A 16,360-nucleotide genomic window follows, 5' to 3' on the forward strand; every position below is an offset into this window, starting at 1 on the left:
CACACACTGGGGCCTATCATGGGGAGGGGGGAGGAGGGAGGGATTGCATTGGGAGTTCTACCTGATGTAAATGACGAGTTGATGGGTGCAGTACACCAACATGGCACAAGTATACATATGTAACAAACCTGCACGTTATGCACATGTACCCTAGAACTTAAAGTATAATAATAATAATAATACAAATTAAAAAAAAAAAGAAGAAGGAAGAGGAGGAGGGGGAGAAGTCTCACCTTTATATTTGCCACTGAACACTCCTCTGAGAGACTGTATAAACTATCTGAAAAAAACCCAAACCTTCTGAACAAGGTATGCAAGCCTTTATATAACTAAGCCCTGCCTACTTGCTTCAAATGCCAGGTTCCAGCAAAGTCGTTTCACTGCTGTCTATCACCTCCATGCTTTTGTGCATCTGTCCCCTCTCTTCCTTTACCTTTCTCACCCTTTTATTGCCAGCTCAGGGATCACCCTTCTAAAATTCTCCTTTGAATGCTCCCCACCACCGATATAATTCATGCCCCTTTCCCATGCTACTAAGATTCTCTGCATATTTCTAATGCTGGGCTTTCTCTGTAATTATTTGTTTATATGTCCATCTTCTCCACTGGGTTGTGAACATATTGAGGCCAAAAACTAGCTCTTATTTATCTTTGTGTTCCCTGATCTAACTTAGTGTCTGGCATCCAGCGAAGACTCAAAATTGCCTAAACTAATTAAATAATGGCATTGGTGACTGATACTTCTAGTTACTAAAATAATGAATGCAGGGAAAACAATTAGAATGATGAGGAAGATGATGAGCTCAGTTTGGACATATGGTTTGGAGCATCTGTGGGCTACAGAGAGTAGAGATGCCTGATGGGCGTATGGATGCAGGAACTGGAGAGGTCAGGAGAGAAATCTGGGATGGGGATAGAAATATGAACATCATCAGCGTATAGAAAGTAGTTGAAGTCAAAGGTTCTGATTTAAAATAATATAGAAAACACAGTAAGAAAAATGGACTAAGTTCTGATTTAAGCAGCAGAGATAGAATAAAACAAAAATAACAACAATACCAAAAAAAAAATGGAAAATGGACTGAGCATGAAGCGTTATAAAATTTCAACATTGAAGAAACAAGCAATGGAAAAGACATCCCACAGAGATGCAACACCAAGACACAGAAGATACTGAAGAAAGATAAAATTAAGAAAGTTCCAACACAGAAGCCAAGAGGAAGGGAGGATGTATTTTGCATATTGTTCAGTCTTTGCTGGCTTTGGAAAACCCTAAGAACCTTTGGCAAATTCAAAAAAAAAAAAAAAAAAGAATTGCTAAATTGCCAATGCATTTCTTTACAGTATTTCTAATTTTACCATCATCAAGACTAAGAGCTTTAACTATGAAATGTTAATTAGCCAAATTTCTCTAGTTCTCAGGTTTTAAAGAATCTATTATCTAAACCTTTTCTGTGTTCTGTTTTCTCTTTATGTGCATGAAGATAGACACACTGGAAAACCAGAAAAGCTACATATGACTTACACAGACCATCCATGACATACCTGAGCTTTCCGATCAGTCCCAGATTTTTTTCCTCTTCCTCCTCCTCTTGGTCTTTCCCATCAGTCCCAGATTTTTCTTCTCCTCCCCTCCCCCCTTTGCCTCCCCCTTCTTCTGTCTTTTTTCTTTAAATAACATTTTACTCCAGGACAGCAATTTACCATACAAGATCCTTTCACATACAAAGTTATTATCTTTGCTTTATAGCCTTCCTTACCAAAAATACATGATCTTCATATACATAATTTTTTCACACCTTTCTCCCACACTTATTTCCTTACTACCTTGTTTCATAAAAAACTTTTTCAAGCCCATAATTTGAATTAACTTTTAGATAACTTCTGAATTAAACAAATTTATTATTTTCCTCATAACACAGTTTTTGGGCACTTTTTTTTAAACAGAATTATATATTAATTCTTATCCTTAGTAACCTTAAATGTTAGTGAAACCCTAGGAAGCAATCCTGAAGTATATTAGCATTTTATAGATAAGTTTCACAGTTTTTAGAAATATATTTCCCTATATCATAACCCTTTCTTAATTGGAAATGATCCAGATATCAATGAGTATCAAAAATAATTTCAAGATTTTAAATTACACAAAAAGTTTACCTAAAACATTTATCCCAATTACATGTATTCAGTTCTTTCATTTTAAACAGTTTATGTGGATTACTTCTGAAAACTGATATATTAGATGCCATCATTTAGAGTTATTTCCTTATTAACCATTTTATAATCTATGAATATCAGTCATTCAGTGAAATAAGAACTTTAAAGTTAACTACATGGGCATTTTCACCAATAACTTAGAAGATTCAACTATTTTCATTAAGGCAGTAACATAATCAGTCTTATCAAAAAATGTGCACAAAGATCATTTTGTTTTGGCTGTGTTTATAGTTTTATAACCTTCTGTGCCAAACCCTGACACCTCAAAGTATCTACTAGAGACGAATATAAAATCCAGGCAAAAATGTATGCTGACCATTCTGAAGACATTGCTCTTTTAATTTTACTAACAATTTTTTTTTTTTTTTGAGACGGAGTCTTGCTCTGTCACCCAGGCTGGAGTGCAGTGGCCAGATCTCAGCTCACTGCAAGCTTCGCCTCCCGGGTTTACGCCATTCTCCTGCCTCAGCCTCCCGAGTAGCTGGGACTACAGGTGCCCACCACCTCGCCCGCCTAGTTTTTTTTGTATTTTTTCGTAGAGATGGGGTTTCACCATGTTAGCCAGGATGGTCTCGATCTCCTGACCTCGTGATCTGCCTGTCTTGGCCTCCCAAAGTGCTGGGATTACAGGCTTGAGCCACCGTGCGTGGTCATTTTACTAACAATTTTAAAGCTAGCTTGTTTAGCAAAGATTTACTTAAGTCACATGAACTTAAAAATTGCTTAGTCTTAATTTCTGTGCACTCTTTTACTTACAAGCCAATTTGGTAGACACAACATATAACAATAAGCGTACATACAAATAAACACATCTAGACATGTATACACACACACAAATGAAAATCCAGAAGTGTTTACCTTGGAACTCTAGCCATGAGATAGCAATACAAACTCACTGATTTTACATGGTTGTACTTTGTTTACCCCAATAGGTAATCCACTGAAAGCTGTGAACCAAAACTTGGGTAAAGCAATTTTCATGGCAGTTTGATTTTTTAAAAGGCCAAACCTCTCCATATTCCAAAGAACACTGGGGCCGAACATCACCAAAGGAGAACATCACATACTAACCAGGCTCAACCCTGCTTAGGATAGCAACACAAAATCCTGGATAACATGCAACTGCATCCCACTTTTTCGTTCAACAGCACACTCCAGATTCCAAACAACAGTAGGACCAAACAGTATTGCAAAAGTATATCATTTTACCAAATTCTAATTTCTCATAACTATATAAAACACACAGTCACCCAAACACAATCCAACTGCTACAGCAATAAACAAGCCCCAAGAGTGTCCAAACTGAAACGCTTGGGTGCTTCCTCTCTCTATTAGTTGGGCTTGGTCAACTGCAAACAAAAATTCCTTAGTAATTTCCCAAATCGAGAGGAGCTGATCCAACTGTCCAGTACCTACAAAGGACACTCACTTGCCCAGACACAACATGCAATTACAAAAAAACCTCCAAGAATATTCATACTGAAACAGGGTGCTTCCTTCTGTCAGTCATTTGGGCTTGTTTAACCTACAAATGAAAATTCTTTTAAAGATTTTTCAAATAGGAGCAAATCCTTATGTCTGGGTCCACAAAGGACACTCACCTATATGGATGCAGATACAAGTTTCAAAGGCAGTTTTTTGTTTTGTTTTTGAGACAGAGTCTCACTCTTGCCCAGGCTGGAGTGCAGTGGCCGGATCTCAGCTCACTGCAAGCTCCGTCTCCCAGGTTTACGCCATTCTCCTGCCTCAGCCTCCCATGTAGCTGGGACTACAGGCACCCGCCACCTCGCCCAACTAGTTTTTTATATTTTTTAGTAGAGATGGGGTTTCACGTGTTAGCCAGGATGGTCTTGATCTCCTGACCTCGTGATCCACCCGTCTTGGCCTCCCAAAGTGCTGGGATTACAGGCTTGAGCCACCACGCCCGACCTCAAAGGCAGTTCTAATGAGGCAATCGGGAAGGTCGTTGGGGCCTGCTGTGGTGGGGCCAGAGAGAGACTGACACTCACCTTCAGCCAAAATTGGGCGAGCGGTTGCTTAGCATGGCTTCTGAGACTCCCCGCCCACATCAGCTGAGTCACAAGCAACATGTTCCCTGTCAACTAACCAAAATCTGTTACGGAAACACTAGGGATTTGGCCTAGGTCCTGCTGCTCACCTCACAGAAAGCCAATTACTGAGACAACAAGTATTGCCAAGGAAGAAGGCTTTAATTGGGTGCTGTAGCTGAGGAGATGGGAGCTCAGTCTGGAATTCATCTCCCTGACTGGCTAAAATAGGGGTTTATATAGCAGGGGAAAAAATGTAACAATGTGTAAGAAAATAGGAACTAGGGAGGGTCAAGGAAGCAATCATGATGAATGAGGGATCCGGAGTCTAATCTCTTTGTCTAGATGTGGTGATCTGGTGAGTTTCAGTTCTTTAATACATTTTTTTCCAGAGCCCTGAAGGTCCCTTCCTGAGGAAGGAACTCAGATAAAACAAGTATAAGCTTCAAGCTTTAAGACCAGAAAGGTCAATTTCACTGTTTATCCAAAAGAACAGTCTTGTGGGACTATTGGGTTGGTTTCAATTTGCTCATGTATTTTTGTTGTTCTTTCCTACCCATAGATCAAGATTTACCAACATTGGCACTATTGACATTTTAGGGTAGGTTGATTTTTTTGTTGTTGTTATGGGAGGCTGTCCTGTGCTTGGTTGGATGTTTAACAGAATGTTTATCCAATAGCATTCAGATGCCAGTAGCATCCCCCATTTTGACAAACAAAAATGCCCCCGGACATTTTGTGATGTCCCCTTTGGGACAAAACTAACCCTTCTTGAAATTTACTACTTTAGATTCAGATTTCCACATGTTACATCCCTTGAGCCTGAAGAACTTTCTGTAGCATTTCTCTTAGCTCAGGTCTGCTAGTGATGAATATTGTTGCCATTATTCTGCAAATGTCTTTATTCTGTCCTTGTTTTGAAGTACATTTTCACTGAATATAGAATCTTGGCTTGATATATTTTTCTTTCATCACTTTTTTCCTGTCCCATTCTCCTTTTCTTCCAGTTTCACGTTAGACTTCTTGATATCATCCAAGAGGTCACTGAGGTGCAGTTTCTTTTTTCTTTTTTTTTCTTCTGCAGCTGGATCATTCTCTTTGTCTTCAGGTTCACTGACCCATCACCAGTTTGCTGTTAAGTTCATCCAGTGAATTTTTTATTTCAGATATTATGCTTTTTAGTTCTAGATTTTCCATTTGTTCCCTTGTTTTATTATCTGCTGATATTACCTGTGTGTTCATTTATTATGACCATATTTTCTCTTAAATCCTTAAACATGTTTTAAAAAGTTTATAATAGTCTCCTGATTATTCTAAATCTGGGTTACTGTGGGTAACATTTTGGGAGATGAGGTGTAAAGACTGAATTCTATTATCTTCCTTTGAAAGAATATTGACTTTTGGTATTAATGGTACTTAACTTAGCTGGGCTCCAAACTTTGTCTCCTGTATTGGGCAGCAGCTGAAATTGCTTGTTTCTTTCAACCCTGTGTCTTTTCAGGAACTGCGAGGAGAATGTTATGGTTAGATTGGAGTGAGGAAGGGGTAGAGTACTGGAAGGTGAAGTCAGAGAGGTGACCTTTGTTGAGAGCCATTTTGGTAGAGTGCTGGAAGTAAAAGCCTGATTAGGGTGGGCATAAGAGAGAATGGCAGGAAAAAAAATTGGTACAAGGGGTTTAAGCACAGGCGTTGGCAATTAATAAGTATTTTATTTAGGCTTTATGAATCACATATAGTTTTCAGTGCTGCTGTTTTTCTTCTTGTTCTTCTCCTTCTTTCTTTTCCCCTTTTGTCTTCATAATCCTTTAAAAGTGTAAAACCCATTCTTATCTTACAGGCCATTTGAAAAACAGGCACAGGTTGGGCTCATTTGCTCACACTTTTAATCCTGGCATTTTGAGAGGCTGAGGCAGGTGGATTACTTGAGGTCAGGAGTTCGAGTCCAGCCTGGCAAAACTTGGCAAACCCTATCTCTACTAAAACTACAAAAATTAGCTGGGTGTTGTGGTGCATACCTGTATTTCCAGCTACTCTGAAGGCTGAGGCATGAGAATCGCTTGAACCTGGGAAGTGGAGGTTGAAGTGAGATGAGATCACGCCACTGCACTCTAGTCTGGGTGTGAGAGCGAGACTCTGTCTCAAAAAGAAATAAAAATAAAAACAGGCACAGGTCAAATTTGGCCATAGTTTGCTCACCCTTCTGTTTCTTTTTTCCCCCAGAAACCCTTGTTCTGAGACCCCTCTTTTAATTAGACAAATCTTCAAGGAGTTGCTGTGTAGTGAAGAGTAAGGAGGAGATAGGAGTTAAAAGATTTTTTTTTCTCTTTGTTAAGGTGAGGAAATAAAACTGTTTTGGCAAGTTGGCAAGATTTAGCCAATAGGGGGAGGCAGGTTTATAATGTAGGGGAGACAGAATTGCTGGAACAATATTTTTGAGTAGAAGAGACTGGATGGGATATGGGGCCCAAGTGATGGGGTTAGCTAGGAACAAGGATAGTTAATTTTTGACAATTTTTAAATAATTTAAAATATTTTTGAGGTTTTCTTTTTCTTTATCTAGTGCATAGTATGGATGTAGACCCAATAACTTTGATGGGGCAGTTTTAATTCCCAAATATTCTTTTTTAAAGAACAGTTTGAATTCATGGTGAACATAAATTGAAATACTTTCATTAAGTAACAAAGTTAAAATGTGTCTTTTCCCTAAATGAAAGACCGTTTGATTATTTGATACTTTACTGTATCTGTCTTGAAATTGAAGTCATGTTCTCTTTTTCCGTTCAAAGTATTGTGTATGGATGCAAAGATCAATTTTGACTCTAATTCAGCCTATCGCCAAAAGAAAATCTTTGATCTACAGGACTGGACCCAGGAAGATGAAAGGGACAAAGACGCTGCTCAGGCAAATCTCAACTACATTGGCCTCGATGGAAATATAGGCTGCCTAGGTACCATGTGTTTTTATGTTAGAACTGGATTCACTAAGTTTAATTTGGATTTACTAAGTTTAATTTATTTTCTCTATGTTTGTTGCTTATACAAATCATTTTCCCCTATACAGTAAATGGTGCTGGTTTGGCTATGGCCACAATGGATATAATAAAACTTCATGGAGGGACTCCAGCCAACTTCCTTGATGTTGGTGGTGGTGCTACAGTCCATCAAGTAACAGAAGCATTTAAGCTTATCACTTCAGATAAAAAGGTAAGGGCAGGGCTTGATATATTTTTATATCATGTAAATACATAAAATAAATACATATAAAAATATATATTTTTACATTTTAGAATTCATATATATGTCTTTTAATATGTGTATTTTGAGTCTTTTTTTTGTCGTATCTTTTTTGCAATTCACCAAGACTCTTCTGAACACTCATTTTAATGTTTGTGTAATCTGTCATTATAGATGTACCATAATTTAGAACTACGTGTTTATTAATGATTATCAAAGTACAAGGGATGTGAAGTATCATAATTCAAAAGACATATATATTATTAATCGCTAGATATTTGTTAAGGAGTGTATCTATTGTGTGGCCAATGTAAGGCTTACAAAAAAGATAATAATCTTTGTGGAACTATTCTTACTGGATTTAGACCGAGAATTCTTTATTGATAGGGATCATACCTTACTAATTGTTGCTTCTCCTAGTGTCTGGTATAATGCCTAGTACATATGTAGGTCATTAGTCAGTATTTATTATTGATGATGGTGCTGACAACGTATATTTTTATTTGTGGTGTTAGACTGTAGAATTGTTTAAAATACAAATTTACTTCACTGCCTTTCCATTTGAGCCTACAGCCTTATTTTCCATATTTATTAATTTTGCAAAGAGGATTAAACTAAAATGAGATGTAAAATGTGCATTATTTCCCTTGTTTAGTAATTACTAAAACAAGTAAACATTTTATTGGAACTATATTTCTATAGCTTCTTTTGACTTAAACTCGAGAAGCAGAGTATTAAAGACAATCTAATTATGTAACTGTTGAGTACTTACCACTAGAATTGAGTACTTACAACTAGAATTAGAATTCTAGTTGTTTATTTTTCTGAGCATGGCTTTTAGGGCCCAGGTGCAAGAATGGAGAAAAGTATATGAAGAGTTACAGTGTAGGGGACTGATGTGATGGGCATCAGAGTTGGAAACAGAATGGGAACCCAGGGTGTCAATGTGGATAGCATTGAAGTGGCCATATATTTTGTGATGGTCACTATGCTTGGACTTGGGAATACATGAGCCCTTCTCTTAAGTTACTTATAGTTTTACTGGGGTGATCGACAAAAAGTAGTGCTGTTCTTCCACAGAAGAACAGAAGACAGGCAAAAACTGGGAGAATTAGGGTGGCCTTCACTGAATGGACGATACCTTGAGCTCTCTTGAAAATTAAATGAGGGCAAGAGGAAGAAAATATGCAAAGACATGGAATCCAGAGAGCGCCATTATGTTCATGGGGTGATAAGATGCTTATGTGTAAGAATAAGGCATTATTGAGATAAATGATAAGAGATAATGTTGGCACATTGTGACCACATTTGTGAAGATCCCTATTATCTATAGTTAAGGAGTTTGGATTTTAACTCCCTACCCCAGCACATACACAAATGCATATATCTATCCCCTGCCTTTTTGTTTTTTATTTTAAAGAAAATTTTAAAAGAAGATTAGTAGGGAGTGAAATGAAGAGTAGGGAAACACTGACTGACAGGAGAGATCAATTTCAGAGAGAATTCATTCATTATGAATTCTCTTGTCATGGAAGAGATAAAGGCAATATCAGTAAGAATGAAGAAAAGAAACAAAGAAACCTAATTTAGAGGCATTTCTGAGATAGGGGAGATAAGGTTATTAAATCCTTTTTTTTTTTCTTTTCTGGGAACCCCGTAGAAGGGTTGGTTAAGTTAACGTTAGGACTTTGGGCTGGGGAGAATCATTGGGTGGTGATGCCTTTCGTGCTGTCAGAGGCAAAGTCGAGGAATAGGTATTTCTGAATGTCAAGTTTGGATTGTGGTGACTATATCTAGTAGACAGTGGGTTGAAAAGATATTGTTCTTCCTATAGTGGAGAATAAAGTCTTAGGAGTTGGTGAGGTGATCCATGCAAGTGAGATGAGGAACCAAGAATGGAACCTGGCCCCTCCATTCTTGTTGAAGGGTTGAATAGAGAAGGAAAACCCAAATGAAAAACAGAGAACAAATGACAGATAGGAGCAGATCGGGAGAGAGTGGTTACATTGAAGGACCAAGGTGAAGAGTTTTGAGAAGTAAGGCATTGGGAAATAATGTCAAATGCTGTAGGACCATTCAGACAGAGTAAGAACTGAAAGAGGTGAGTATGAACCTTAATAAGAATAGTAGAAGACATGGGGGCATAGGCCAGATTGTAATGGAATGATTTGACGAGGAATTGAAGGAATAGAGACATCCAGGAGAGATTACTCTTCCAGGACTTTTTTTTTTTACAAAGGTGTGGAAGGGATGTAGTGCTATCAGTCGAAGGCAGTAGGATTGAGGAGAGTTTTGTGGTGTATGTTTTCTTGCTTGTTTAGAAGATCAAGAAGATGAGCTGTTTCTAGTTGGAGGAAGAGAAGAGATTTGAAAATAAAGAGAGTGAATGTAGCTAGAGGGGTGAAGACCTGGAGGAAATACAATATCATAAATAGATGGAGATAATTATCTGTCCAGGTTAGCTTTGGAAAGGTGGTTACTCCTTTCCTGAGGTGCTACTAGAGAAAGGAAGGTTGTATGCTGAAAGTTAGAGAGCTTGCATGGGATAGGAGGCTTATGAAGAGAGTTAGAGATATGAGGCAGACTACTAAGTTGAGGATTGCTGATGAATCATTATTTTATTGCTCTTCAGGTTATGCTAGTGTTTCCAGTTTTGTTTTCAGTTTTTACTTTTTTACTTTTCCTTGAATAAACTATGGCTGGAATCATCCAAAGAGGCATAGTTTGAAGTAGGATGGCAGAGGAATAGGTAGGACAGAAATGAGCATGCAGGTGGCAGTGACATTGAATTGCTCAGCCATATGTTCCAGGCTCTATAATGAAGAAAGTCAGATCCATTGAGAGCTGATAGAGTTGAAGATTAAAGATTGAGGGACTAGAGGCTTTTAAGAGGAAAAGATAGTGTTTGACAGAGCTAGAGGTAAAAGGCATTAAAGTGAAAGGGGAAGGAGGTTGAGCAGAGAATGAGATTTATGCATTTAATATTCTAGAGACACTCATTCTGGCCTAGTCCAGGATTTATCTATGGTAGTAATTCTTTTAAATTGACTACAGGTGAAAGTGGCTTGGTAAAGATCCAAGAGCTTTAAGGCTGGAGTGTTAGATGGTGCCTGGCGGTGAATATGGAAACTATCCAGAATGAGGTGAGAGGGAGAGAGATGGGAGATGCCAAAGGCTACTATGAGTTCTAGTGTATGTGAATTCCAGAGCTTCATTTCTTGAAGATCTGCTAATAATAGTGGTAAGGTAAAGAATGTGTAGTATAGCGCAACCCTTTTCATGTCATGGCATTCACAGAAGATATTTCAATGAGGCCTTGGAGGTAGATGGAGAAGATTGCTTTTAGTCAGAGTCCACTGGCCCTGAAGCTCCTGCTGCCCCAGAACGTTCCTAGCTGCCCCCAGAATTGAGGGAAATGATATTTTGGTGTACCTACAACCTGTTTTAATCTCACTGTTTGAGAATCCCTGGTATAGCTGAGTGAACTAAACCTCTTTTTTAAAAGATGAGATTATTTGGAAAGGATAGGAGAACACTGATTCAGAACTGTCATTGTGATGTTGAAAGAATGCTGACCCAAACAGGTCCTGAGATTTGGATGTGAAATGTAGCCAAGAGAGGGCCATACAGGAGAAGTTGGGTGATTGTTAGGGCCTTGTTTGTGTGAAAAGTTGATTACATTGATGGGGATTGTTTTGCAGTGAGCAAGTCTATGCACGTGTGCCCCCAGAGGCCAAGGGATCTGAGAGGCCAAAGAAAGAGGCTGGCAAATCCAGTTCTCAGAAAGAAACTAAATTTATATAGTGACTTAGAAACAGAAACTATGGGGTGGGTGGCTGCAAGATGGTGGATCCCCACACTCACCCTCCAGAAAGTATCCTTTATATAGTGAGCTTTTTTTCTTGGTAACACGTGTACAGCTGGTTACGTCTCAGACCCTCTTGTCAAACTTGTGACCATTGGGGAATTTGGTTAAACATCTTTATGAGGAGTCATTTATGCTACAGGCATTGTTTCTTTGTAAGGGTTATCTATGTTACAGGCAGTGTTTCTTGACCTTGCTGCAGAAGGCCTTGCTCTGCAGGAGTCAAACATTGCTCATTATGGCAGTTTTCCTTCAAGATGGTGTTACTCTTGCCACACAACACGCCCCGTTCCTGCAGGGATAGATGAGGAAATGATAGGTGATGAACACTAAATTGGAGATCTTGCACATGAGCCTATCTTACAATATGATCTGGGGGTGTCATGTTGGTGAATGGCCAAGTTTAACAGGAGAAAGTAAATGGAATTAGATAGTCTTGTTCATATGGGATATAATAGAGAAGGAAATGTGAACTAGGTATTGAAATTACCCAAGGAGGTGGAAATAAGTTCTGGTGAGCAGTGGACTACACAGACTTCAATAAAGAGAGCTAGAGGAGGGTATGGTGGTTTTGGTTTGAAAATCTATCTATCAAATTATTGTTTATCATGAAGCACATATACTAGTATTTTGGGGGGAAAAGAATTTAAATTTCTTTTAAATTTTAATCTATCAGAACACTTTATTCATAGGTACTGGCTATTCTGGTCAACATTTTTGGAGGAATCATGCGCTGTGATGTTATTGCACAGGGTATAGTCATGGCAGTAAAAGGTTTGGAAATTAAAATACCTGTTGTGGTACGGTTACAAGGTGAGTGTAAAAGGTATCTTGCAATTGTTCCTAATTCTTTAAAAGTTCAGAATTCCATGGAGCTCGGTTCATTAAAACATAGTTTTTGAATAGCTGTGTCTTTGAAAGCATTATACAATACGAAATTTAAAACTATAGTTTTAAAAAAAATGTTAACATTGGGGCAAAAATGTTTACACTTTTGCTTGGTATAATTTGATACACATTTTATTTGTTGTGATTTGTCTTGAATTCTGACTTGCCTGAATTACTAAGCAAGTCAGAATTATTGTAAGGCAAAATATTTTATAAGATAACCTGGGCTTTTACAGTATTTTCTTTGGTTTAGAAGCATTTATGCTAAATAATGGAAGTCTCCTCTGTTGAGGTTTCATTCTTGTACCATGTTTTGGCAAACATTTTAAAATGCTTTTGTGTGTGTATTTAAAACATTTATATTTGCATAAATCATTTACAGGTACACGAGTCGATGATGCTAAGGCACTGATAGCAGGAAGTGGACTTAAAATACTTGCTTGTGATGACTTGGATGAAGCTGCTAGAATGGTAAATGGGCCATGTTAATCTAAAGATAATTTATAAACACAGATTCTAAAATGAAGCTAATTATTCATGCAGCTAATAATTTGTGCTTCAGCTAAATATTATGAGTGTTATGAATGGTTAAAGAAAATGATTATTTATGACTCTTGCTGAAAGATGTTAAGGCAGACTTTATTCAGAGGGACTGTTAGAATAAGCATAGATACTACTGCAGTGGAGTTTTGCAGTCGGGGAGAAAGATTGGGCCCAACTCCAAATACAACAAGGAAAAGTGGGAATTTATAACCAAGGAAGAGAGTGGGGGCAGTGGATGAAAAGTTACTAAAAGGATGCATTATGGGTAAGGGAGGACCCTGGCTAAACTGACTTAAGCAAGATTCTTGCTAAAATTGGACTATGCAGGGACAAATACAGAAGTCCAAAAGTTAGGACCAAGTTGAGAAGAGAGTTCAGAGTAGCCTTTGGGAGGCTGAGACAGGAGGATTGTGTATCTATCCATCTATCTATATTCGATAAATATATATTGAAAAAACAAGAGTTTGGTCAAGGAGAGAATCTTTGTCAGAACATCTTATACCTGTGATCATCTTAAACAACGGTCAGCTCCTGCCCAATCTTGTTTCTTGTTTTGTCTGTATTCTTACTTCAACTGTGATTATTTTCAAGCAAATCCCAGACATTGCATCATTTCTTATATTTCATCATGCATCTATAAAAGATATAGGTATTGATAATGGCATATTTGTTTTAGGTGGGGTAATGGTATTATGGTTATGTTTTATAAAAAATAGTCTTTGAAATTTCTGAGTCTCTCATATCTTTTGTTTAAGTTCTTTGTTAGGATCAGAATAAGTCTCTGCATTGCAGTTGGTTAATATGTCACTAAGTTTCTTAATCTGTTGGTTTCCCCTTTTAAAAAGAAAAGCATTTTCTGTGGTTTATTTGTTGAAAAATCCAGATTGATGGTCCTGTTAAGTTTCTCGTAGTCTGGATTTTAATGGTTGCATCTTTAGGGTGTCATTCATTTACTATGATCTCTGCCCTCTCTATGTTCTCTGCCATCTGTATTTCCTGTAAACCGGGAGTTCAGTCTATAGGCTTGACCATATGCATATTTGATTTTGGGGAGCAGGGAACAAGAATATTTCATAGTAGGTGTTGGTTAATTTCATCAAAACGTATACAATGTTTGAACATTTCTTTTTGTGATATTACTAGCCATTGACATCATAGCTTCGATCCAGTATTTTGTTTGTGTTGCAAAGCGGTGCTGTTGTAATTCTGTCATTCTTCACTTACTATTTTGCATAAGAAAAGTAGGATAATTACCTGATTGTTTGCCTTTATTGACTAATTTCCAAAATAATGTTTGTTCTATTATGTCCAATAAAGGTGACCTAGGCTTTTTTTTTTTGTTTTTTGTTTTTTGTTTTTGTATCTTGTTTACTTTTTGTTTTCAGGTGTGTGTGTGTGTGTGTGTGTGTGTGCATACACATGCATGCACGTGTGTGTTCCACTGGCATACTGTTTTGAACTTTTGACTTAAACATTTGATGTAGTTCAGTTCATATAAGTTGTGATTGATTGAAATTCTCCAACCTTTGTCCTTTGGGAACCTCTCCTCAGGTTAATTGCTGCATCCTTCTGACATGCCCTCTATCTGGTATGATAAAATGTTTCAGGCTCATCTTTACATTTCTTGAGTCAGAACTTGAATGGGCCAAATGGTATTTAGAGACCACAATTTGGGCCTTAAGAGTATTCATAGATACTGGGTTGATTATTGTTTCTGAGCTTTTTAAATGGCAAGTCTGAGAAAACAGATATTTTTTAAAGAGATGATATTTGAGTTCATACTGGTATTTTCAGTGCAAGTCCAGGAGTATAGATTTTTTTCTTTTTTTTTTTTTTTGAGACAGAGTCGCTCTGTCACCCAGGCTGGAGTGCAGTGGCCGGATCTCAGCTCACTGCAAGCTCTGCCTCACGGGTTTGTGCCATTCTCCTGCCTCAGCCTCCCGAGTAGCTGGGACTACAGGCGCCTACCACCTTGCTTGGCTAGTTTTTTGTATTTTTTAGTAGAGATGGGGTTTCACTGTTTTAGCCAGGATGGTCTCGATTTCCTGACCTCGTGATCCGCCTGTCTCAGCCTCCCAAAGTGCTAGGATTACAGGCTTGAGCCACCGCGCCCGGCTAGATTTTTTTCTTATCTGACATCTGTTTGTGCCTTCTTTCATGCCATACTATCGTAATTATTCATTTGGTTTGTCCCTTAGTACAGATATGACAGTTTTATAATAAGAATACCACCCGTCTGATTACTGAAAGCAATTATATCTGCATTTCTTTCTGTCCTTTTGGGTATGTCCCACAACTTACTAGATTTTAAAATTCATGTGAAATAATTCTCTGTGTGTTTTGCCTCAGTTTAATATAGTTTCATTGTTTTTAAAGGGATTGCTTTAAAAAAAAAACAAAAACTTTTTGTTCTATATTTTATATTTACATGATTCTAAAGTCGAAAGTATAGAACAAGGTATTATCAGGGAATCTAGCTGTTATATATTTCCCTCTTTCCTTCTTCCCCAACAGGCAACCTTTTTTACCTTTCTTTTTTTTTTTTTAAGAAAGTTTTGGTTTATCTTTCCACTTTTTAAAAACATAAGCTAATTATATGTATATAACTCTGTGTATGTGTGCAGTAGTCCCCCCTTATTTGCAGGGAATATATTGCAAGACCCCCAGGGGGTACCTGAATCACAGTACCAAACCCTGTTTGTACTATGCTTCTTCCTATACATACATACCTTTGATAAAGTTTGTGTATTAGACACAGTAACAGATTAACAACAACTAATAATAAAGTAGAACAATTATAACAATATACTGTGGCAAATGTGAATGTGGTCTCTCAAAATATCTTACTGTTCTATACTCACCTTTGTGGTGATAATGAGATGATAAAATGCTTACTTGGTGAGATGAAGTGAGGTGAATGATGAAGGCATTGTGACATAGTGTTAGGTTACTACTGACCTAATGGTGTAGCAGAAGGAGAATCATCTGCTTTGGTTCGTCCTGGATCATTGAGCCATGATGTTGATAGTTGGATGTCGAGAGCAGATAATGTTGATGACTGATGGAAGAGTAGTTTATACAGCGTGGATACGCTGGGCATAGAGATGGTTCACTCCACTTGGAGCAGGATGGTGCAAGATTTCATCACACTTCTCAGAGCAACACACAGTTTAAAACTTAATGACTTCTTTATTTGTTGAATTTCTCATTTAAAATTTTTGAACCATAGTTGACTGCAGGTAACTGAAACTGTAGAAAATGAAGTTGTGGATAAGGGGGGACTTTGTGTGTGTGTGTGTGTGCGTGTCTCCCTTTTCCCACTTTAATGGTAATGTATACTTTGTTTCTTTAACTTAACAATAAGGTGTATCAGAGAACACTTCATAGTAGATACAGAGAGATGAGAATTTTTTTTTCCCTATCTTTTTTTTTGTGTGTGATGGAGTCTGGCTCTGTCTCCCAGGCTGGAGTATAGTGGCATAATCTCGGCTCACTGCAAGCTCCGCCTCCGGGGTTCACGCCATTCTCCTGCCTCAGCCTCCTGAGTAGCTGGGACTACAGGCACC

At 37.9% G+C, this 16,360-nt stretch overlaps 1 protein-coding gene across 3 annotated transcripts in view; it reads left to right on the plus strand.

Moving 5' to 3' along the window:
* The window catches only part of SUCLA2 (succinate-CoA ligase, ADP-forming, beta subunit), a 76,748-nt gene that overhangs the window by 49,876 nt on the left and 10,512 nt on the right, over positions 1-16,360 (plus strand). For all 3 annotated transcript variants that reach the window (XM_011939704.1, XM_011939696.1, XM_011939711.1), the window contains exons 7-10: positions 7,051-7,212; positions 7,326-7,468; positions 12,056-12,176; positions 12,634-12,722. In XM_011939704.1, the coding sequence (XP_011795094.1) occupies positions 7,051-7,212; positions 7,326-7,468; positions 12,056-12,176; positions 12,634-12,722 (515 nt within the window). The remainder of the gene's footprint in view (positions 1-7,050; positions 7,213-7,325; positions 7,469-12,055; positions 12,177-12,633; positions 12,723-16,360) is intronic.

The sequence above is a fragment of the Colobus angolensis genome, unplaced genomic scaffold (assembly GCF_000951035.1).
Source record: "Colobus angolensis palliatus isolate OR3802 unplaced genomic scaffold, Cang.pa_1.0 Scaffold101, whole genome shotgun sequence".
In the NCBI taxonomy this organism is placed as follows: Eukaryota; Metazoa; Chordata; class Mammalia; order Primates; family Cercopithecidae; genus Colobus; species Colobus angolensis.